Source organism: Typopeltis vanoorti, chromosome 20 (genome assembly GCF_054136105.1).
Source record: "Typopeltis vanoorti isolate ZY-2024b chromosome 20, IOZ_Tvanoo_1.0, whole genome shotgun sequence".
Lineage (NCBI taxonomy): Eukaryota > Metazoa > Arthropoda > Arachnida > Uropygi > Thelyphonidae > Typopeltis > Typopeltis vanoorti.
In genome coordinates this window covers 106,966,364-106,992,027 of record NC_143568.1, presented here as the reverse complement: position 1 = coordinate 106,992,027, position 25,664 = coordinate 106,966,364, and the positions used below count along the sequence as shown (strand labels likewise).

Below are 25,664 nucleotides of genomic sequence, written 5' to 3'. Positions count from 1 at the left end.
ATTTAACAAGAGAAATGACAGACAATCTGTAAATAATGGTTAGTGAAAAAAGTGAATCATGCAATGAGTTTTAAAACTCCAACCATATTCCAGGAGTTTACTATCAGGTCAGAATGGTGAACAAATCCATCAATTTATTCTTGAAATCAACAACAGCATTAACAAAAGAAGGTAACAATCCTGTCAAGATAAACAGCTAAGGAACTATTGATAAATTTTTTTAAAGTGAGATATGCATAATAGAACAGGATAGACATGACACCACATTTATGTTATGGATCTTGGAAAGACTATATATCCTTTTTTTTTGGGGGGGGGGGACTTAGCATGACATATTTTTATATATGAGCTGTGCATCCCAAGATATGACTTCATCTAAATAACCTGTTGACTGTATTCATTACTTGATGTAATTAATAAGGCTGGCATCTGTAGATTTTTTGTCAGTCCCAGGGCACACTTCATACTCTAGAGATCACATGAAAAATGTTCATGTGATCTCTAGAGTATGAAGTGTGCCCATTTCAGACCTTTAATGAGTAGATTAGCAGTTGTACAGGAAAATAAATAGATTTACCATCTCATTATTATATGATTAAAAATTATATTATATAATTTTTCATCCAGAAAGTCAGGAATCTGTGTAAGGAGTGATGTTAAAAGGATATGGTTTGGCTTTGTAGAGGACTTGTACTAATTCACACCTAATTTTATTAGCAGTTCAGGTGAAATATTCCATCTGGAAATAAATAAGCTGTAATCAATATTGCTAATTATAAAATTGTGTGTGTGTGGGGGGGTTTGCTAGACTTGGCAGCTTAGTTGCAGGGGACGAAGAAGTGCATCGCCAATTTGGCCTTATGGGTACCAAACAAATGATCATTATGGGTGACTTTAATTTTCCAAACATTGATTGGGTAGAAGAGAAATCTTACGATAAGAAAGAAGAGGAATTTATTGAATTGTCACAAGACAACTTTCTCAAGCAGCATGTGAAAGAAAGAACTCGAAGTCAAAGAGTGCTGGATTTGCTCATATTGTCAGAAGGGGTTTCTGTTAAGAATATGGCTACATTACCACCAAGTGACAGTGATCATGCTGTTTTCTTGGGAAGTATCTAATTGTATTGATGCTCCGATTAAAACAGGTTACATGCTGAACTACAAAGCTGGAAATTATGATCAACTTAGGAGAATACTATCTTTGGTCCCATGGTATCAGTTACTGATATGAATGGGGAAAATGTCAGCAATGCATGGGAATCTTTGAAAAAAGTGCTTAAATGAGACAGTATCCAGAGTGTTCAAAGAATAAATAGGTTGGCAGTGAAATGGATGTGCAACCTTATTAAGCAAGAGATCCACAAGAAGATGATGTGGAAAGAATATCATGAGAATAAGAGTGAGAGGAGTTATGAAATATATAAAGCTCAGACCAAAAAAGAAAGAAAGAAGAGGAATTTATTGAACTGTTGCAAAACAACTTTCTCAAGTAGCATGTGAAAGAAGGATCTCTCGAAGTCAAAGAATCCTGGATTTGTTCATAGTGTCAGTTACTATTATTAGATTACAGCTTATGGAATATTTCACCTTTTTAACTAGTATTGAGCAGAAAGCTAAATCACAGTATGAAAAGAAATTGGTCATTATGCTGCAAACAAAAGAAAGAATGAATGTGAAAAATAACTTTATTGAATGCAGATAGTACTCAAGTGTCAGAAGCTAACGTGATTGTTCAGTTGATGAGTGCTCACTTTGCTAAGATATATCAACTAGGTGTATGTAACATGGTGCACAGTATTACTGCTACACTACATTGGATGAAGAGTTAGAGGTTGAAGAGCTGTTGCATAACCTGGATAAGAATTTGTCTATAGGGACAGATGGAATATCATCCCATTTGCTAAAGGAGTGTTCAACCGAATTGGCTATGCCTTTCATATGTTTACATAACTTGAGTCCCAGCTAAGGATTGATACGACAGAAATGGAAGGAATGTATGATAGTTCCATTGTACAAGGATGGTACAAAAACTGATGAGTCTAACTACCAACCTATCAGTATCTCTGGTGTGGTAGTGAAGATTTTAGAGAAGTTGGTAAGAACGCGCATACAGAAATGGGTAGACAAACATGCTACTCTGCAAGGAGCAGGATGGGTTTACTAAAGGAAGGTCATGTTTCAGCAATTTGCTCATATTTTATAAGAATGTTACAGCCGAGATGGATAAAAGGAATGGATACACTATGATAATGTTGGATTTTTCTAAGGCATAAACTGGAGAATATGGGATTGGAATATAAACTTTTGACTTGGATCAAGAGATGGTTGACAGACAGATATCAAAAAGTAGTATAAAGTGGGTGTGAATTTGCCAGATTTAAGATGACCAGTGGTGTACCTAAGGGTTCAGGTCTTGGGTCATTATTGTTCAATCTATATATTAATGACATCACGCAGGGTCTAACATCAGATGTGCAAATGTTTGCTGATGATGTGAAGATAGGCAGGGCAATCAGAGATGCTATTGATATTCAGAACTTACAAAATGATTGGAATAGGCTGGAAATTTGGGCAAATGAAAATGGCTATCAGTTTAATGTTAGTAAGTGAAAGTTTATGTTACAAGAAGCTGAGAAGGCAAGAGATCTTGGTGTATTGGTAGATAGGAATTTGAAATTCAAAGGTCACATAGCAAAAGTTACAAATACAACTCAGAGGATAATTGTGATGTTGAAGCAAACCTTGACATGTAAGGATAAGGAAGTTGTTTGCCTCTTTATAAGGCTTTGAAAAGACCACACCGGATTATTGTGCATAGATTTGGTCTCCAGGGTTCCAAGGGGATAAAGAAGTCAATTCATGGAAGGGATGCAAAGAAGAGTTACAAAAATTATATCTGGATTATAATTTAGATTATGAGGACAGATTGTGCGTATGTGGATTGTAGACTCTGATTAACAGGAGAAAGAAGGGTGATATGATAGAGGTCTATAAGCTTTTGAATGGGTATTATAGAATATCATCTAATTTTTCATTAAATGAAAGGCAGTGAGAGAACACGGGGGGATATTCATGGAAGTTAAATTTATTCACAGTCAAGAAAGGGGTAAGAGCTAGGTTTTTCTCTCATATAGCAGTGAGTGCATCTAGTGTGAATGAATTTAAGGGAAGGTATGACAGCTGGTTTGGGCAATTTATAGCCTCCCTCGATGAGTCCTTGACTCCCTGGAGCTCTTAGATAATAATGTGGATATAATAATAATAATAATAAATACAGCAAAAGCAAAATCAGAACCCTTGGAAAGAACAAGGGTTCTGATTTTGATGAAAGATGAACACAAGTTCATCTTGCATCAAACAATGTGTAGGTAGGAAGTCTGACAACTATATTGTTCACTACCACTGAGGAAGGAAAAGTAACATTTTTTCATAAGGTTAAAGCCTGGAATAAAGTAGTACCTAGTTTGTTAGAACATTATCAGTAAAGATATAAGATAAGGTCAGCAATGGCAATTGCAATTGTTCAGCTCTCAGTGTCAACAAAATGATTAGTCACGGCCAAAGATTTTTTTTTTTTCGTGGATTTAATTTAACAGAGGTGAACTGGCTTATTCATTGATAGTATAACAATTAATTTATTTCAACTTAAAGGCAATCTAAACTTCTCAAAAGTCTTAAATTTCAAATCCTTAAGCATGTAAAGTCCTTGAGACAACGCAATCTTAGGCTGATTTAATCATCAAGCCTGCTACACAATGTTAAAATTTAGCAATTGTGTAGAAGGATTAAAATTTGATTGCAGCACCAAACACATCACAGCTAGATGTCTCATGCACATTGTGATAGCTTCATTGGTTCTTGTGTGGACACTGTTTATGTGAGATGGTGTTAGTGGCCTGTATCAAAAATTGACAAAGACAGACCAAATCATACCATTTTAGAGAGAATTGTGACTGGTGATGAATTGTAGTGCTTCTGATATGACCTAGAAACAAAACACAAAGCATGGAATGGCAATTGTCATCTTCAAGACAGCAAAGGTTTGACTACAGAATTTACTAGTCAAAACAATGGGGATTTTCTTCAACATTCATGGAATTATTCATAAGGGATTTTTTCCTGGAGGGTCAAATAGTTAATAATCAGCACTGTCTCAGTGACATGCAATGTCTTAATCCAGTAAAATAGTAGTTTTACTTTCAGATTATAATGACAAAAAAATCAGAAAACAGAGGAATCAACTTTACTTAAATATTATATAAAAACTTCATTGTATTTATATTTAGGAAATCAAATAATGTTCTTTGTTTGCTCATTTTATAAGGGGGGTAAATTTTAGGAAATAACAAATCTACTGATTTGTAAAACTGAAGGTTTCGAAAATTAATTGCACTCAAGTAGCACTTAACAATGTTCAGTTCTATGCATTCATACTAGTATTATTTAAAACTTCAGAGAATCACTTCTATCACGTGTTCACACATCCAGTAGGCAGATGTCACAACTTGCAGTGTTGCCAGCAACGAAAAGTCAACTTGTTGCCCCACCACAAAAGAAACTATTGCATTAAATTGCATAATTCAGATTACTAATACAAAACAATACAAGTTTGAAGCAAAGTAAAATAAGGAACAAAAAATAATTTTAAGAGATTTCAAAATTTTAAAAACTAGAAACATTCTATAAATTTTCTGTGGCCCCCTAAGGGGCTGCAACCCACCGGTTCAGAATCACTGTCTTAATCAACATGACATGAGTGAGAGGGGAGCAGTACTGAATGAACAGCTGGCTGTTGCTGCATATGAAGCGAGTGTTTCATGTGGTAAACATGAAACACTCGCTTCCAAATCTAGTATAGTGCTAGAACATCTGCTGTATTTACTGAGTCTGGCACTGGTGGACTTTCTTTTTTTTCTATTCCCCCCCCCCCCCCCCCAAAAATGGAAAACAAAATTCAAAGGATGCTAGTCTGACTCAGTCTGGGTCATTCAAAAGAATGCAAGAACTGAGCTTAAATGCTATACCTTTAGACACTTATCAGCAGTGTTTTGAAAATCTGTATGAATGAAGTGAACACCGTATAAGAGAAGATTATATTGAAAATAAATAAATGATTCAATCTTTCTGTAGTTGCTTTTTATTTTCATACAAATTTTGTTTCATTAGATAATAGGCAGCTGTGTAGTATTAAAAGTAATACTCAAACATATACATGAATATAATTAATGATCATGTATAAATAAGGTATAATAATAATATTCTTCAATTGAAAGATTAATGGTTTACAACTAGGAGCAAACACATTTAATAAGAAAAACATAAAATTTTGAAAATTTGCTTTGTCACAATAGTTCTTTTTGAAAGTTTCTTTAATAACCAGAAATTTCTCTTTGTAAGTTAGGTTTTAACTAAAACAATAATGAATTTAACATTCTGCCAAAACTATTGTTATTATTTATTATTATCTGAACATCTCTATGAGATACGAAGACAACTATTAATACACTGATCTCTTAATTATCAGCAGTTTTAGGAAATTGATTTACTGATCAGTTAACTGAGATATAATTAATTCAATAATGATGTTATAAGTCTGTTGGCACATGCAAACTCATTCAATGGCTAATTAACTGAAGTTTTAGTTATTTGAGGACCAGATAATCAATTGCGAACTACAGGACAAACAAAATATCTCGGTATTTAGACCTCTTTTTTTTTTTTTTTTTTTTTTTTTTTTTTTTTTTTTTTAAATAATCAAGATGGCTGGGTTGAGTTGCTATGATTTACAGCTAGGACAATTAAAATTAAGGATGTGGAGCCAATGAAGATGGCAAATATAGTATAAAATTAAAGAGTGTTTTTAAAATGTTTGGCAAATTCTGGATACTTGTTCTACCCAATGATTCTGAGAAAAGGTCATATAAACACTGGGCCAGAAATGCTTTCCTATGGGTACAAAATCCCAGCCATAAGTAGATGTAGGCCAGTTGAATGGCCACCACAATCTCTCAGTATAAATCCAATGTATTTCTTTGTAGGGAAACAGCTGAAAGCTGATGCTTACACTACACCAGTGCCTAATAGACTCTCCATGGCAAGATTCAAACTCACAGCCTGTTGGATTGGAGAGTAAGTATGCTATCCACTTGGCCACTCTTTTATGGAATACAAGAGAAATTAGCCAAAGCACCAAACTTTTTTTTTAATGTGAATCACACTCAGAAGGCTGTTATGACCTTCAGAACATTAAAATCAATACCATGATGATGATGATCCAGAAGGAAACCAAACGAACTTCAGGCCTTAGTAGTACTATACAAGAAAGTGTTCAACCAAACATTATTAGAATTCAAGAAAGTTGTTCAAGATTAACTTTGCTTGTAGGAAGCACTGAAATGGTTTGCTACAGAGAATTTTAGATTAGCATTATACCTACAGGGATTTGGTTAGAACTTCCTAGTAATTTGTTATAGTGAGCAAGTTTGTTATAATGACATTTGCTATAATAGTAAGAGTCAACTATATACTGTAAATGCTATCAGGAAATGATGATGATTGAGCCTAGAGCTATTTTTGGCTCTTTTGCAAACGTACCATTTTATTTTGTTTAAACTGGCACTAAAATTGTCTGACTATAGACAGAAAGAATAGTTCTTCCTATAGATTCTAAACTCCAAATTGCATTAAATTCCATTTAGCCAGACTAGTAATTAGCATTTACAATCATTTTGCCACAAATGAATCAATAAAAATAGTCCAGGTAAACAAAAATTGAGGTGACTCGCTCAACAAATGTTAATTGAGATCCTAAACAAAGAATTTCATTAAACAATTTGTTTTCATTCTGAGGAAATTATAACAATTTTCTCGATGATAACAGTACTTAAAAAAAAAATCTATTTCTTACCCTTATTTTCAGAGCCAAGGAGCCAATTAAACATACAATTAAAGCCAAGGGATTTGATTCCATGTGGAGACAACTATTAGCTATCTATAGCAACTGAGTTCATTGGGAGTTTACTAATTAAAGTTACTGTAATTGGTAGCTGCACTGATTGATGATCAGGTCATGCTCTCTCTCTCTCTCTCTCTCTCTCTTCAGGCTATACACTTTTTAAACAATTCTTTCTTGCACACACAAACACAAAATTACATGAAAGCTTTTATTACCCAACACTTGAAGGTGGTTGGCCAGCAGGAGAAGCAATTGCAGACTGATTACTGTTTGGACCCTGGTTAGGAACCTAATGAAATAAAAGGTGATAATTACAGATATGCTGAATGAAGTAGCCTGAAACAGGAAACAGGGTGCCTTTTCACTTCTTTCCTGGAAGAATTAAGGAAACCCAATATTATCCTCATTTCCATTCAGAGAAATGGACAGTAGAATAATTTATCTTCGCTGAACACAAGCTATTCTGCTTCCATTCCCTCTTCCCATTTCAAGTACTAGCTTTACTGAAACATTGCAAGTTGAATAATATATATATTTAGATTTACAAGTTAATTATTATTCGTTAAAAAATATTTTGATTAGAATTTTTCAAATATGAAATTTTTATGGAAAATTTAAACACACAGGATACAAAGAATCTGCTTACATAAAATGTAAGCAGATTCGGTGTAAAATTATGTTTTCATTGTAATGTATGTTTTAGTCTGAAGACCTTTGTAGCTCAGTGGAAGTGGTGTTTGCATCCTCTGCGCTAGGCTGCCCAAAGATAAACTTATAGTTCAAGTCTAGTCACCAACTGAAGGAACTTTTTCTAAGCCTTTCTTTGACTGGTTCCTGAGTTGGTCAATCTCTGGCATGGACAAGTGGCTTTTTTCTCCCATAAACTCTGGTTTTCCGCCCCATAAACTCAACAAAGTTGACTGTAGAACCCACATTATTTCAGACAGCAACATATACTTGAAACTTTATTTTTTCGCTTGGTTAGACTATAAGAAATTTAGTTTAATCCTTTATCCAAGTGTGATCCTTACCTCAGTCCTGAAGATATTTTCTGGTGCAAACTATGTTTGCTCGCACTTGAATAAAGGATTAAACTAAATTTATTATAGCAACATATACTGTTAGGGTTAGGTACCAAGAGATGGCAGCACTTGTTTGCTGGAAACAAGTGCTGCCATCCATAATTAGTGATAAACATGGGACAGCTATCTCTGATTGGCTACCGGTGGAGATTGAACTGCCCGCTCAGTCTCACTCTGCCCTCGCCTACTCCCTATAAGTAAAAGGCATTAGTTTATTATTTTTATTATTATTATGTTTTAGTCTATAGATTATATCTTCAAGCTTTTCAAACTTTGATTTTTTAAACCTTCCTTAATTGACCTGTTTATTGCAATATTCATTTTTTGCATGCTCAGATTCAGATGATGGTTCTGAACAAGTAAATCCCATGTAAGCTTAAGCTATTGTATCCTTCACCACTCTGAAAATCTTACTATGCAATTAATATGATTTTTCCTGTGCATTCTCTCCGTATGTGAATTTATGTAAATCTTTGTAATAGCAATAACTTGATAATAGAAATAAGTAGACAGGATATTTATAATGTAAGTTAGCCTTTTCCTTTTTTTCCACATTTTCCCATATTTCTGCAAGTCTGGAATATATTACCAAGATCCACATAAATCTACATACTGAAACTAAGAATATCAAAACAGGCAAGATCCTTTGAAAACTATAGGACTTATGAAAGCACTAGGGATCAGAGAAAGGAGAGAGTGATATTGTGTTCTTTATGCTCCCATTGATCATAAAGTACTGAAACAGCAAACAATTGAGGTGTTGACAATGAAAAGGGTGTAAGTGCCAAAATTTACAAAAAGTTGTTTTCTCACTGAAAGAGATGTATATGTTCCAACGTCAATTGTATAGAAAAGGAGACAAGTTTCCTAACCAATTGGTTCTAATTGTAATACGCGTCAACAGATTGTGCTGGGTGCAATTTTATATAGATGATCATTCGGCTTTTTGCTTCTCCTGTAAAATTTGGATTTTGGCACTTATACCCTTTCTATTGTCAACGTATCAATTCATTTTTTATGACAAATGTTTTTTTTTAATAATGTCCCCAAAAATGTGCTGCTGCTTCAGTACTTGATGGTCAATGGGAGCATAAAGAACACAATTTCACTCTATCCTTTCTCTGATTCCTAATGCATGTATAAGTCATTCTATAGTTTTCAAAGGATCTTACCTGTTTTGGTATTCTTAGTTTCAGTAACCCCAATTATGTCAACATATAATTCCTTATTCAGCTACTGATGCTTCATAGACTGTCTGGCTCTTCGATTGTGTTGATCCCCCCCACACACAAACATACAACTATACTCAGACTAGAGGAAGTCTGATTTGCTACAATCAAGTTTGGTTTTGCATATTATTTACTAGAAGTCAGCCAGCTACTAAGTACTATTTTACTGCTATACTTTAAAATATAGCAAGTTCTAAGAAGATGACAGTCCCTACAGCATATCCATGTCTGGTATGTCCTTGGAGAGTGTGTCACTTGCACAGCATATAAGAAGGGAAATGGGAACAGACGCTAGTGATATTACTCTGAAGACTAAACTGTCCACTTCAGGCCTCCAATAAGCAAAGTAGTGTTATTTTGGTGAATGATGAAAGTCAATCTATTATCTAAGGGTACAGCTGGTAATTTCTTTTCAACTAGAAGGTACATTTTTGTCCAATGCATGGAAACAGGTAACACTAAGAAGAGGTGGGTTCTGGCTGGCTGAGTTATATATCATGCAGCACCAACCCTTCTGTAGTCCAATACATAGTCCTCTCACTACAATAAACATTACAATAAACTCACTCACTATAAATACTGAGTTACAGTGAGTGAGTAAAGCTTCAAAGGTAACAAAACACAATGCTGTGCCATAAGAAATTCACTATAGCAACCTATCTACTACGGATTTGCTATATTGGGCGTTGACAACGTGCTCTTTTTCATATAAAAGAGTTTGTAATTTTGGGCAATGCTTTGAAATAACTGATGGATTCAAGGCTAAATTATGAAAGTCTGTTTCTTTAACACAACAAAGTTAACAGCAAAAGGAAAAACAACAAAGCAATGAATCAGATAAGACATTATAGCGAAATGATAATCAGGTAAAACATGCAAAACATAAAAAGAAGAATCATATTGCATAGCAATTCAATTATAAAACATGCCACTGATGACTGTTACTATTTTAAGTTTTCGAGGAAGAAAAATCAAAAATTTAACAACGTAATTGAAAAACAAAAAAGAAAATTAAATTAAATGGTAGTTCTCATAGTTAAAAATGATTTAATTGGTGATAAATATTGCATGAGAGAGGATAGGAAAGGAATTTTGGAAGAAAAGAGAGGGAGAGAGCATAAAGTGAGAAAGTGAAAATGGTCTGTTATCAAGTTATGATAGTGATGCATTAACACGTTCATGCTGTGCAGTCTCCGCACATATGTACACCATCAGTGGAAACTCTTTAGCATATGTGCCACATGAGGAGGTCACATTTCCAAAAATACTTACACAGCTCTCTAGTTGTGACTTTTTGGTAGAATTTTATTTGTAAAAATCAGCATACACACATACATCTTTGTTTGCTTTACATAAATTATGTGTTTTCAGTATATCCAGTGACTGCATTATAAGCAGCTGTTACACATATATTCTGCAGCTGGAAATTTGAAAGAGAATGTTAGAATAATTGGATTTAGTTACTGTGTTTGGCACTACATAGGGAGATAAAACTGTTTCTAGTATGCATGCAGCATAGCATTTCTGGGAGGGAATGTGTTTTTGATTTATGATGGGTTCTTCCATTTCTATTTATCCTGGCAGTTAGGCTTATACGTTGATTATCATGCATAGTGTTGTGATCACTAATCCCTTATCTGCTCCACTAAAGACCAACTGCTTCCCCTAGACCTACCTGGTGTATACCATGCGCCTTGCAGCTGTAAGCTGTCCTACTTTGGCCAAACAGGCAGGACAGCGAATATCACAATTTCGGAACACAAGGACTACATCTGGTTTCACCAGTACAGCCACTCTGGATACACGCCACAGAATACAGTGGAAGAAAGCCACAGTAATATACCACAGCAAGCATAAATTTGAAAGACTATTCATAGAGTCAGCATCAACCTTAAGAAACATGCCAAACCTCAACAAATTTGGATGCATGAGACTTGCCCCAAATTTGGGAGACGTACATCTTGAGAACGTCAGCCCAATGGCAAAGAATACCTAATATAGCCCGCTAGGGGGCACCATCAGAACTTTAGGAAAAACAGTAGTTTCCTCGCTTTGACCTCATTTGCTGTTTTTAGTGCCTGAGTGCATGTGTCTTAATCTTATGTTCCCATGAAGATGGCAATGTGAAGTTGCCGAAATATAGGAAGTATATATTAAAGTTTATTTTAATTTATATTCCAGTATTCGTTGTGAATTCCTTAAATTATTTACTAATCGTGTGCAACCAACGTATAAGCCTTTCTACAAGAAGTGTTGTGATCATTTCCTCGCCAGCAGATGTGACCAACAAACTAAAACCTTATAATTCCAGATGCCCCCCCCCTGTATTTATAGACTCCCAAAAATCCATAAAAAGGATGTACCACTATGCCCAACTGTAGATGGTATACTCTCATGCACCTACAAACTAGGCAAACATTTAGCCAAAGTGCTTTTCATATTACTGGCAATACCTCTTCACATATAAAAAAAAAAAAAAAACTCAGTCTATTTTTTTAAGCCCGGTATACAAGACCTCAACACTGACCTAATGGTCAGTATCGATGTCTCCTTATTCACAAATGCCCCACTTAAGGACAGTATTTCATCTGTCTAGAAGATAATATATAATATCCTTTAATCCAAGCATAAGTAAAGTTTGCACATCAAGTACCTTCACAATTAGACTACTTGTAGAGAGGCTGTTGGTTTCACATCAATTGCCTCAGTAACCCATAATGCAAAAACATCATGGGAAGGGCCATTACCCAGACCAGTTTTTTAGTGGGTCTGGTTACCACTGATGAGACATCGATAAAGGTCAAAATTGGTGTTTGTAGTGGCTCTTCCCATAATGTTTTTACATTATGGGATACTGAGGCAACCAATGTGAAGTCAACAACCTCTATAAACAAGTAGTCTTGTTGTGAACCTACTTAACAAACAAACTTTGTTTGCTTACACTTGGATAAAGGACCAAACAAGAATATCATTTTATAATTTCTTAAATATAATTTACACAATATCCAGTAATAACAGCTAAAGGTCAACAAAAAAATCAAAAACTATGGCCTTTAAAGGACAAGATCCAGCAAGAACTAAAATAGTAATAGATAACAAGATATTAGAACAGGTGAATTCATTTAACTACCTAGGATGTATGATCACATATGAAAATGAAAAAGATATAAACGTAAAAATTGCAAAATATTTAAAAATAAGAGGTGTAATTAACTCTATATTTAAACTAAACCTAGTTCAAAAACAAACCAGACTAAAAGTATACAATACATTAGCCCTACCAGTTTTAATGTATGGAAGCGAAATCTGGACAATAAAACAAAAAGACAAACAATTAATAACAGCAGAAATGAAGTTTATGAGAAAAACTGCAAAGTATACCCTATTTGATCACAAAAGAAACGAAGAAATTGTGAAAGAATTAAACCACGTACCAGTAATAGAAAAAAATTAAAAAATATAAACATAAATGGATGAAACACGTTCAAAGAATGAAAACAGAAAGATTACCAAAACAAGCCTTAAAGTACAAGCCATTAGGAAAATGAAAACCAGGACATCCTCTTAAATGATTCAAGGATGACTTCTAAGGCCGGAACAGGCCATGCTAGGCCTAAATCCTTGATATGCATGATGATGAACAGATAAAGGCAATTGATGTGAAGTCGTTAGCCTCTATATAGAAGTAGCCCAGTTGTGAAGTGACTTCATGTACAAATTTTGTTTGCTTACATTTGGATAAAGGATGAAACCAAGAATATAATTTCTTGGTATCTTTAATTTATAGTATAATCAAATGGAAAAACTTTCAACGTCTATCTTTAATCCAGAATATTTTAGTAATAAGGTGTGACACCTTTTGCTACTTGCATATGGAAATATGACTTCTGCATTACTGCAACATTGGTTTTACTGCTGGGTCTGGCTCCCACTGATGAGGACTCAATAAAGGTTGAAACCAGCCTGGGTAGTAACTCTTCCCATAATGCACAGCATTATACATGTCTGTAAGGATATGTTTGTTGCATTATGGATTACTAAGGCAACTGATGTAAAGTCATTAGCGTCTATATACAAATAGCCCAGTGTTGAAATAACATCAAGTGTAAATTTTGTGTGCTCACATTTGGATAAGGATGAAACCAATAGTATAATTTCTTGGCATCTTTATTTATAGCTAAAGGGAACAGGAAATGATATATCTTGGGCAGGCACTAAAGAATAGCTACAATCTTAAAACAATCAACAAAAGCCATTAGGTAAGCCAATGAATAAACAGAAGCAGGACAACTAGAACTCTGCCATGGGATCCTCGGGGTCTCATGCCAGTCCCAAACCTGGATAAAAGAGGAGGGTCGGTCAGATGAGTGTCGATGCTCTGACTGTAAAGAAAAAACATGATTGTTATCTGATGCCTATACAATAAACAGCTACAGCATGCCGGCTCGGGCATGGTCCGGATAAACAAGGCCCGTGATACCAATCGAGTCATCGGGGTTGGATCGAAAAGTGGGATACCGAAAGGAAACAGAAACTGAAACTAACAGAACTGCTTTCAGTAGGAACGTGGAATGTGCAGACACTCTGGAAGTCAGGAAAATTAGAACTACTTCATGAGGAAATGAAGAGATATCGGTGGGATATACTAGGATTGGCAGAGATGAGATGGACATCATCTGGAGAGATCGATGGATGCAAAGTAATATGGTCAGGACATGACACCATGCACGAAGCAGGAGTTGGCTTCCTTCTTAGCAAAAGATCTTGAGAGGCACTGTTAGGCTATAAACCAGTCAATGAATGAATCATAGTAGCAAGATTTCAGGCAAAACCATTCAACATATCAATAATCCAGATATATGCACCCACATCTGACAGCACAGATGAGGATATTGACTTATTCTACAAAGATCTGACAGAGACAATAGAAACAATACCAAAGCAAGATGTGCTAATTATTGAAGGAGATTGGAATGCCAAAGTTGGAATAGATAATGATGGTTGGGAAAGAGTCATGGGAAAATATGGTTTCGGAGAAAGAAATGAACGAGGGGAAAAACTGTTAGAATTTGCTGTGGCCACGAGATGATGATCTGTAACACAAGATTCCAACAAAAGGAGTGTAGAAAATGGACGTGGCGATCAAATGATGGGAAAACCAAAAACATGATTGATATGATTATGATTAAAAGAAGATGGATAACATCAGTAATGCAATGTCGAACTTTTCAAGGAGCGGATATAGACTTGGACCATAGTTTAGTGATTGCAAACATTAAGTTGAAATTAAAAAAGAAATATAAACCCCAACATCAGAATAAAAGAGATACAGCACGAATAAGTGAAGCAGAAATAGTAAGAAGGTACAGAACAGTGTTAGAAGAGAAACTTAAAAGTGTGAAGAGAGAAAAAAAAACTCAAATTTAAGAGTGAAAAGAGTAATGATAGAAGATGCAGTTAAAGAAAGTACCAGAAGAAGAGAAGATCAAGAAGAAATGGATTACACAAGAAACACTGAAGTTAGTACAGGAGAAAAGAATGTTGAAGATAAGAAGGGGTACATCAGAACAAATAGAAGAAAGTGTAATGAGGTGAAAAAAAGCAGTCAGAATGGATAAGATAAAATGGTTAGAAGCCCAATGCAACAATATAGAACAGTACTATAGAGAGCATAAAACAAGGGAGGTATACAAAATTATCAGAACGATTAATAGAAAGTGGCAACCAAAACAGACCACAATTAAAGATGAAAAAGGCAAAGTATTGATGAATAAAGAAAAATTGTACAGCAGTGGAAAAGATACTGTAGTGAGTTATATGATTTGATTCAGATAGCGATGGGAAACTGACTGAAGAATTGAAGCAGATATCACCGCCAGGTAATGACCATGATATGGACATTTTAAGAGGAGAGGTAGAAAAAGCGATAGGACAGCTAAAACACAACAAGAGTCCTGATAACGATAACATTACTGGAGAAATTATTAAATATGGTGGTGAAAGTATGGTTACAGAAATGCAACTATGTAATATGGTATGGAAAGAAGGGAAAATGCCAGAGGAGTGGGTGAAATCAATATTAGTAACATTATACAAGAAAGGAAATAAGTTAGAATGTAAAAATTATAGAACAATTGCCTTGATAAGTCACCTTGGTAAAGTGCTGATGATCATATTGACAGAAAGATTGAGAACATAATTGGAAGCACACCTTGCAGACGAGCAAGCAGGATTTAGGAAGAACTACAAATCAACAGATTTTGACAATGAGGTTACTAGCAGAGAAAGCTGTGAGAAAAAACAAAAACATATATACTTGCTTTGTTGATTTTCAGAAAGCATTTGACAATATTGACCAGAAAGTGATATTAGCAGTTCTGCAATCCTATGGAATTGATAAAAAACTAATAGGTGATGATTTGGGGAAATGGTTTAAAACAAGCAGAGGTACTAGACAGGAAGACCCAATATCACCAAGCATTTTCATTGCACATTTAGAAAGAGCAATGAACCAACTGAAGGAAGATGCCAAAGGAATATCTGCACATGGAATGAGAATTAGCAATCTGAGATTTGCAGATGACACTGTTATTATTGAAGAAGACGAAAGAGAACTACAAAAAACACTGAAACTGTTAAATGAGGAAAGGAAGAGATTTGGACTTGTTATGAACTTGGAAAAAAACAAAGACAATGGTATTTGGTGAGAAGAACACGAAACAAAAGATACAAGTGGATGGAACTGATATAGAAAATGTAGAACAATTCACATATTTGGGAAGTAAACTTGGACTGTAAAAAAAAAAAAAATAAAGATCAGGATTGCAAATGGAAGAACAAATCTGAAGGCCATGGAAAACATCTGGAAAAGTCAAGTGATCAGCCTGCAAACAAAACTAAAAGTACTGGAAACATGCATCTTCAGCAGTGTACTGTATGGATCTGAAACATGGGTAATAAATAAGGAATCAAGAAAAAGAATTTTGGCATTTGAAAGAAATTGTTACAGGAAGATTCTAAGAATAGGATGGGTACAGAAAATCACCAATGAAGAGCTCTATCAGAAGATACAACCAAAACAGAATCTAATGCAGAAGATTATAAAATGAAAGCTGCAATTATTTGGACACATCTGTAGAATGAGTGAGGATCAGAAGATAAAGACATTTATGTTTGGTATTTTGGATGGTTTAAACAGAAGAGGTAGACCATAAGAATGGATAGACGATATAAAAGACTGGTGTGGAATGGATGTACAAAAACTGCGACACTGTGCACTGGACATAGAAAGGTGGAAGAAGATAGTGAAGCAGGCATCGGACATCAACGGGCAGTGAGCGCATGGATGATGATGAAGACAACTAGAAAAGGTACAGTTTCCTTGCCTTATATACAAAATGTCATAGATAAAATTTATACAGTACAGCTTGAAAGTTGCTTTCACACCTATGAAAAAAAATGTTGCAAAGATTGCCCAAACAGCCTCACTCTCCTCTCAAGAGACCAAGAATATAGAAAATTTTCAGTGCAAGCAGTATTTTCTGTCAGACAGACAGGACTATCTGGAGAAATCTGTGTACATATATTAAAAAAAAAAAAAAAACTGCTGAAAGGTTATGTTACCCAACACAGTGTAACACCAACCTCAAAGACCTGCATAACTGAATTAGAATACGATAGTTATACAACACAATGCCACAAGAGCCATGCAATTGTTAATTTAGAGATTATTCTGTTAATACAAGTTGTTTTAAAGTTCTAATTTTATCCTGAAGTTGTACATGATAAATCATAGCAAACTGGTTGATTAAACAAATTTTTTCATGATCTCTCTCCCCACACCCTTCATATTTATTATTTGAGGTTTATATCAGATAAACCATAACATTATTATTATTGGATGGGAACCTTCATGCAATTTGAACTGGTAATTAGTTTATGGAATTAACAACGCATATAAAGTATATTAATTAAAGATAACTTTAATAAATAACTTCTATATTTCGGCAACGTCACGTTGCCATCTTCAGGAACATAAAGATATGGTATGTGCACGCAGGCACTAACAAAAGCAAATGAAGAAGAAAGTAAGAAACTAATATTGTTCCTAAAGTCCTAATGGTGCCCTCTGGTGGGCTAATTTGGTTGACGTGGCAGTTGGGCTGAAGTTCTCAAAATGTAAGTCTCCCAAATTTGGGGTAGTTTCATGCACCCAAATTTGTTGAGGTTAGGAACGTTTTTTAGAGCTGCTGAAGATTCCTTGAATAATCTTTCGTATTTAAACTTGCTGCGGTGCATTATTTTTGTTTTCTTCCAACGAATTCTATGGTGGGTATCTAAGGCATGGTCTGCCAACCCAGAGCGGCTGTACTGGTGAAACCGGATGTAGTCTTTGTGTTCTGAAATCCTGATATTTGTTGTTCTGCCTGTTTGGCCAAAGTAGGACAATTTGCAGCTGCAAGGGACATGGTAAACACCAGGTAGGTCTAGGGGAAGTGGTTGGTCTTTGGTAGAGCAGATAAGGGATGCCAACTTTTTATATGGTCTGTAACAAGAAGTAAGGTCATATTTTCTGAGGATATTGGTTATTTTCTCAGAGGTGCCCTGGATGTAGGGGATGGTGATAGATTTGGTGTAATCTTTATTGTGGAGGGGGGGGGGGTTGTGGTTTACTGGTTTGAGTATTTTTTGGATTATTTTGGGGTTATAGCCATTGGCTAAGAAAGTGTTGTGGATGTGGTTTAGTTCAGTAGTATGGGCCTTGTCATCTGAGCAGATTAATTTTGCCCTGTTATATAGTGTTTTTATAACTTCATATTGTTGTGAGAGGGGGGGGGATTGCTGGTGAATGTATCTGCCAGTATGGGTGGGTTTTCTGTAAACAGAGAAAACCAAAGATCCATCAAGCTGGCAGGTGATTAAAGTGTCTAGGAAGGGGAGGGTGCTGTTTTCCTCTTTTTCTAAGGTGAACTAGACTCTGGGGTGTTGGGTGTTTAAGTGTGTTAGGAAGGAGTGGAGTGAGTCTGAGCCATGTGGCCAAATAGCGAACACATCATCCACATAACGAAGCCAAATAGTGGGTTTTTTGTGGGGCGGAGTTTAAGACTTTCTCTTCAAAGGTCTCCATAAAGAAATTGGCCAAGGGTGGTGAAAGTGGTGAATCCATGGCTGTCCCCTCTATCTGTTTGTAGAACTTTTCTTGCCAAACGAAATAGCCTGAGTTCATTGTGAACTGAAATAGGGCTGAGATATCGGGAGGAAACTTGGCTTGGACGAGCTCTAGGGTTTCTTTGAGTGGGACATTAGTGAATAGGGAGGAGACGTCAAAACTGACCATTATGCCAGTGTGTTGGAGTGAGAGGTTTTCTACACTGGCTTTAAAGTGGGCTGAGTTTTTTATGTGTGATGGTGTGTTGCCAGTATAGTGTGTGAGCGTTTTGGCTAAATGTTTGGCTAATTTATATGTGGGGGAATCAATGCCATCCACTATGGGACGTAATGGCACATTTTGTTTATGTATTTTTGGGAGTCCATATAATCGGGGGGGGTCTAGAGTTATAAGGTTTTAGTTTATTAGTGACTTCCACAGGCCAAGAAATGACTTTCTTAAGGAGTCTGTGGAGAGTTCTAATCTGAGAGCTGGTAGGATTATATTGAATAGGGAGGTAAGTAGTACGGTCTAGTACTAAAGCATTAAGCTTACCTTGTAGTCCTTTTGATTTAGCACCACAGTGGTGTTTCCCTTATCCGCTTTGGTGATTACTATTTTTTTGTTATTCTTCATTTCTTGTAGGGCTGCATATTCGTCTTTGGATAAGTTGGTTTTTGGAGGTTTGGCTTTAGTGAGAACACCGACTACATCCAGTCTGACGTTGTGGCGATATGGTTAGGCAGGTTGCGAATCCCACGTTCTATTTGGATCATGATTTCTTCGGTAGGTATTCTTTTAGGAGCCAGGGCGAAATTGTGACCACATGCAAGTGCAGCGAGTGCCTCAGGCTTTAAAACTACGGACGAGAGGTTGACTACTGTGTTGAGTGGCGGCTGTGGTAAGGAAGTAGAATTCTTTGTCAGGTTTTTGTATTTTTTCAAGTGCCGACTTCATATTTTTTTGAACTCTTTCCTTGCCGATGCGCATGAGACATCATAAAGTATCGTCCAAAGATCATGGCCGAGTGTATTCGAAAGCTCTTCTTTTGCGTCCGTACGGTTTTGTTTACGTCGGCAAGGAGAACACGTGTCACGGTAATTTGTTCTCTTAACAAGCCTTGCTACTAGAACATGCAATTTGAAGATTCATCATTTTTTTTTTTTTTTTTTTAATGCTGGGCCCCATATACAAGAGGTTGGCTGGTCAACCTATAGTACTTCAGTACCATATATGGGTAGTGGGATAGGAAAGGAGGAACTTGTTAACATTCGATTTAAAAGCCTGTATATTGTATTCCTTGGGAAATACCTCAGAGGGAAGACTGTTCCACAGTACTGCAGTAGCAGGAATAAAGGAGGAGAAGAAAATTGTTCTGTGGGTTTCAAGGTGTACTGTGAAGGGATGCTGGGAGGTGGCTGTACGTGTTCCAATGGGTTTAGTACAGAGTGGGGGAATTATTGATGTTGTTTCAGATGAGCATTTTCCATGAAAATATTTGTAGAATATACAAATTGCAGAGACTAAACGTCTATGTGAAAGTGGGGGGAGTGAATCGGTAAGAGATGGATCATTTATCAGTCTAATTGCTCTCCTCTCCTGTATTGAGTCAAGCATTTTGAGGGAGCTTTTAGGAGCCCCACTCCAAATGCAAGAACAGTATTCGATAGCTGGGCGGATTTGCGATTTGTATAAGATTAACAGCTGTTCTGAAGTGAAGTAATGTCTTGAGCGAAAGAGAAAGCCTAGTTTTTTGGAAGCTGAGGATGCAATGGTTGTAATGTGTTTATGCCAGGAGAGGCCTGATGTCGTGGTAATTCCAAGAAGAGAAATTTCATCTTGTCTGGGGATTTGAGTGTTATCAAAAATAATACTGGGGGAAAATGGTTCTTTTTTGTGGGAAATAAGACAGAACTGGGTTTTACTAGCATTGAAATTGACGAGGTTATCTGAGCTCCATCGGAGAATGTTCTGGAGGTCTGCATTAAGGGAAGTTGTGGTTGATGTTGTGTGGGTTGAAGTGAGTTGTGTAGGGTAAGGTTTTTCAAATGAAAGGGAGGAGTGCAATGTGCTGTCATCTGCAAAATTGTGTATGGGTTGGAGGTCAACTGAAGTAGGTCATTGATATATAGAAGGAAGAGGGTTGGTGAGAGAACTGAACCTTGTGGGACCCCCAGCATTAGCTAGATAATGGGAGGATAAGGAGCAATCTACCATTACACACAGTGTATGTCCAAACAGGAAGCTGGTAATCCATCTGCAGAAGTCCTGAGACAGTCCAAATGATGGGAGTTTGCTTAGTAAGCCTTTGTGCAAGACCTGGTCAAAGGCTTTAGAGATATTGAGTGAAACTACTTGGGATTTGCCAAATTTTTCCATGGTCCAGAGATGGGTGATATATGAGAGCAGGTTACCTGTTGATTGGCATCAGTGGAATCCGTACTGGTGGTCACTTAATAGCTGGGTACCTTCAAGGTAAAGTAGTAGTTGAGAAGTGATAGTTTTCTCCATCACTTTAGATAGGATTGAGGTGAGTGAGATAGGGTGGTAGTCAGATGGCAGCAGTTTGTCTCCCTTTTGGTGAATGGGTTGAATATAGGCCAATTTCCAGGCTTTGGGATATATATAGTGGAGTAAAACAGTGTGTACAGACGGCATAGGATAGGAGTCAGTTCTGCTGCACAGACTTTCAGGACAATTGGAGGAATGCCATCAGAGCCAAGGGCTTTTTTGTGTCTAATTTTGACAACAGGATACAGGGGGCACTGTATGTTGGGCAGTTGGAATGACTGGGAGGCGGGGTGGGGGGGGGAGATTTGCCATTGTTGGCTATGCGTGCATTGCAGGCAAAATGTGAAGCCAGGAGATTAGCTTTTTCTGTGGGTGATGTTGCAATTGAGCCATCTGGGTATGATAGGGTTGGGAGCAGTGGTGAGCTATAAGGGGCTGGCACGAGCCCTTTGTTAAATTTTTCTCAAATTTGCGAGCCCCTTGTTCTTCTTGTTTACATTTTTATTTATTTTTTTTTTGAAACATATTAAGCGACAAACTCATACGGTAACCTAACAAAAATTAGTCTATTCAGCAGTGTATAGATTATTTGGAATTATTTCAACTCCTCTATAACGAATGCGTCCAAGTTTGAAAATAAAATAAGCACATGCACTATCTTTACCCTTCTCACTTCTGGTAGCCAATCGTATGGTAAAACCAGTAGCCAATCAAATGTTTTTCTTATGTAAGATAAATTAACACAGTTGATTGTGTGCAAATATTTCATGTTTAGATCATGAAATATTTGTTTAAAAATGATAGCCTTTAGAGGTTGATTGTCCTCTCATACTTTTTGATTGGAATTTGTGTTGTATTAATAAAAGTTTTTATGTGAAATACGGCTTTTTTTTTTTTTGCTCAATGATGCGAGCCCTTTGTTAAAATTTCCATAGCTCACCACTGGTTGGGAGTAACGTAGAGCAAAAGTTGCGACCAATTGCTTTGACAAGGGACCAAAAGGCATGGCTGCTGCGCTAGGACAGGCTGCAAGTCTCCTGCTTTTAGCCCGTTCAAATTCTGTTTTGGAATCATTGATGATTTTTTTGCATTTGTTTCGGGCTTCAGTATAGGCATTGAAGGAGTTCTTAATTTGAGTCAGTTGTAATATGCCTGGTTTTTCATTAGTACAGCCTTGGCACATCTTTTGGAGAACGGTTTAAGTAGGGGGACGGCAGTTCAGAGTGGTGTGGAGAATGTATGTTATCATGCCAGTGAGGATTACTTTGGTGATGTGTTCGGTGCATATGTTTGGATTGGAAGACTGCAAACAATAGTCCATCCATGGGAATGAAGCATAGTAGTCTCAGAGGCTGTCCCATTTGGCACTGTTATAATGCCAGACTACTCTTGTGCAGGTGTGATTGTGTAAGCGTTGTTGCATGGGGCAGGAGATGAGCACTAGGTTGTGGTCAGAATTACCCAGGAGGCTCACTACATTTACTGTATATTTGGAAGGGTCATCATGAGAGACCCATAATATCTAGCACACATTTCCTTGAATACAGTGACTGAAAAAGCATTCTCAACAGATTCTGGTAACTATCTGTTCATTCGCCACTCTCTAACAAAAAATCTAGTCCTCACAAACTTGCTAATGACTATCTCAATTTCCAGGGATGACCTCAATCTAATCTGATGCCACTATTTACGTTTAGATTCTGTAATATCCTAAGTAATCCTAATTCATTAACCTCTCTTCTTGCATCTGTCAAAGCATTTCTCACCTGGATGATTGATCATGCAGAGTGGTTACCCAGTCACTCAACTATTTTGTGGGCTTTCATCACCTCACTACCATTAACACTCAGTTATCCATAATCATTCTTCCTCTTACTTGCTACACTTAAAATTAGATGAGCAGGCTTTTGGCCTGCTCATCTAATGCTAGTCACTTTACTTGCCTGAACCTCAATTTCTTGTGAGCACTGATCACCTTTCTCTTTATATATCCTCCCACAACATTTTTTTTTTCTTCAGTTCCTGCTTAATGATAATACTCATCCATCTAACTTCTACCTGAAATATCCTCCTGATCTTGGATATACATTCTGATACTACTTCCTGCAGATATCCCTCGATTTTCTCCCATGAATTGTTAACGTCTTTCACTTGCATATTCCTATCTCATACCACTGCTTCAAGATGGCTGATAAGCTAATCATAATTACTTGGCTGTAGTGCTACATAAATCCCTTCTGAACTGAAAATTTCACACACTGGCAACCTTCTAAGTGAAGACTGCAAGATTAATCCCCCAATCAGAAGCAATGTGGCTAACTTAGTTATGGACAGTTCTGCTCCTATGACCAGAGCGCATTCTCAAACCTCTATGTCTCCTCCATCACATGCTGTTTCAAGTAATTATCTCTTAGTAGGCAAGTAAATTCCATTTCCTTCCAGATATTTGATCATTCCTCCTTTTAACCTATGTCCCTGTAGATGAAGTTTTCTATAATAATTACTCAACCTGTACTCATTGTAGTAGTTTGTTGATGATGCATCTCCTACATCATCTTTTGCACCCTCTAGCAGCAACCAAATATATTTTGTACTATTGGCCTCTATCTCACACAAGATTACCTCAAAATAACTGCGAATACTAGTTATATCATTCCTGTTTTCATGATCTCCTATTACATTTTTTGACTGCAACCCATCTTCTATCTTCTGTCTCCCCCCCCCCCAAATATGAACGGCTCTATCCTTCCTGAAAATACTACACCCTCACGCTCTATCCTTGTAACTACATCATTTGCTGTCAGCAAAGTCTCATTAATGTTGATAACTTTTGGCAAGGTTACAACAACCAATGCCAGAAGCTCTTCCCTCTCTTATTTCTGATACTTCAAGCATCAACATATATGAGGGGAGGGGCTAAAAAGTTCTGATAAACACCTAGAACAAATGATATTAAAGTAACTAATATAACTATAAGAAAATGCATATCTTAAAATTTAACCCCCATGTAACACTTCTTGGGGAATATGTATAATAATGTGTAAATTATATGGTTCTACCTCAATTCCTTATTCGTGATTATCACACCTTTTCAGCACACTGTCACATAAACTGTAGTATCCTCTTAGTTCCATCCACCAACCACCTTCACACCCTGTATTCACTAACCCATTTGATTTGTATTGACTACCCATTCACTTGAAAAATTAGATTTTGCTATTTTTGGCCATTCTCACACTAACTTGCCTTATGGGTGCCTGCACAGACTTATTTGCATCTCCACCCTAATAGCTTTAGTTTTCCTGGCGTTTGTGCTTACACACGTTCAGTGAACAGGACTTTCTTGAGGCACCTAACTTCAAGTCCATTCAAGTGCAATCTATCAGCATTATACACATCTTTCTGTCCATCTATTTCATTCCATAGGTCTATAAAACTCCATATCACTTTCATTCTGCACAACATATGCAGCGATTTATTTATAATCATTACTCACTTCCCCAACTCATCTCTATAATACTGTTGAAGCAAGTTTGTAATCTTTACTCTCTCTTCTTTTTTACTTCATCTAATAACTCTTTCATATCTTCTCTCAAATAATATTTTTCATCAACCAAGTCATTAGTGCCAACCAAAACAATAAATTCTTTCACCTTACCTTTCTTGCATCATGACAACTTCGTCAATATTATTTTTGCACTAGGAAAACATTTAGTCATTTTCATTTAAGGACTCCTTTTATAGAAACATCATTCAGTCATGCTCTCATTTAAGAAGTCCTCTTAGCACAGAATCATCATAATTTTTTTTTTCTCCACTCGCTAAGTCATATATTCCTGTTTCTTACCTCACATTTTGTATTTTTTAATACAAGATGTGAGGTAAGAAATTTTGTCCTGAAGCACTCCATACAAGTGTGCTATTTTTTTCACACGTTCTTTGCACCACGCAAGACAAGCCACCTTGATCATTGGAAACCCAGTAAATGGAGTTCTTTTTGTAGAGTATTAGTGGTCACCATAGTGTTACTGGTGCTCTGGAACTCATCACAGATGGCAAGTGCTGACTGTAGCCGGTTTTTGCATGCACCCATTTTAACACTTCCTGTTCATGTCTGTCATTTTTGGTAGTTGCTATGGGTGTTTTCTTGTACTAGTGATTCCAGTATGTCTCCATTTGTTGATCACATCATCGACCATTGATAGTGGCACATATGGACATGCCACCAACGTGACAGACAATGATGATACCTCTCTCGAAGTCACTCAGTTCACGTCGCGTTGCCATACCACCTGTAATCAACTGCTATGATGAAATACTGCTTCCTAATATCTGTACACCAACTTTTATGTTATTAACAAACCCGGAATGTTCCATAACTTCAAATAACAAGGGTGTCTGGGCAATTATTGGTAGATATTGTATACAGATCGGCCTATAATTTGTAGCACAGCCATATGCAGTTTACACATCATCGTCATCATCAAATTCCTGTCATGTACCCTCAAGGGGTGTAAAGGATATGATAGTACTACATGAAAAAAATTACATCATTAATTTCCTATCTACAATTTTCCTCCAAATCAGTCTGTTACTTGTCAACACTCCAACATTATCAGATCTTATAATTCTATCGTCTAAAGCACTTTGTACCGTATCAATCCACCTATACCTTGGTCTTCCTCTGGGTCATTTTGCTGCCAACCTGGCAGAGAACACTTGCTTTGCTAATCTTTC

General features: G+C 36.5%; 1 protein-coding gene across 3 annotated transcripts in view; it reads right to left on the bottom strand.

Annotated features, from left to right (window-relative positions):
• MED15 (mediator complex subunit 15) overlaps positions 1 to 25,664 on the bottom strand; it is a 246,494-nt gene that overhangs the window by 62,376 nt on the left and 158,454 nt on the right. For all 3 annotated transcript variants that reach the window (XM_090409717.1, XM_090409718.1, XM_090409719.1), the window contains one exon: positions 7,173 to 7,246. In XM_090409717.1, coding sequence (XP_090265843.1) covers positions 7,173 to 7,246 — 74 coding nt within the window. The remainder of the gene's footprint in view (positions 1 to 7,172; positions 7,247 to 25,664) is intronic.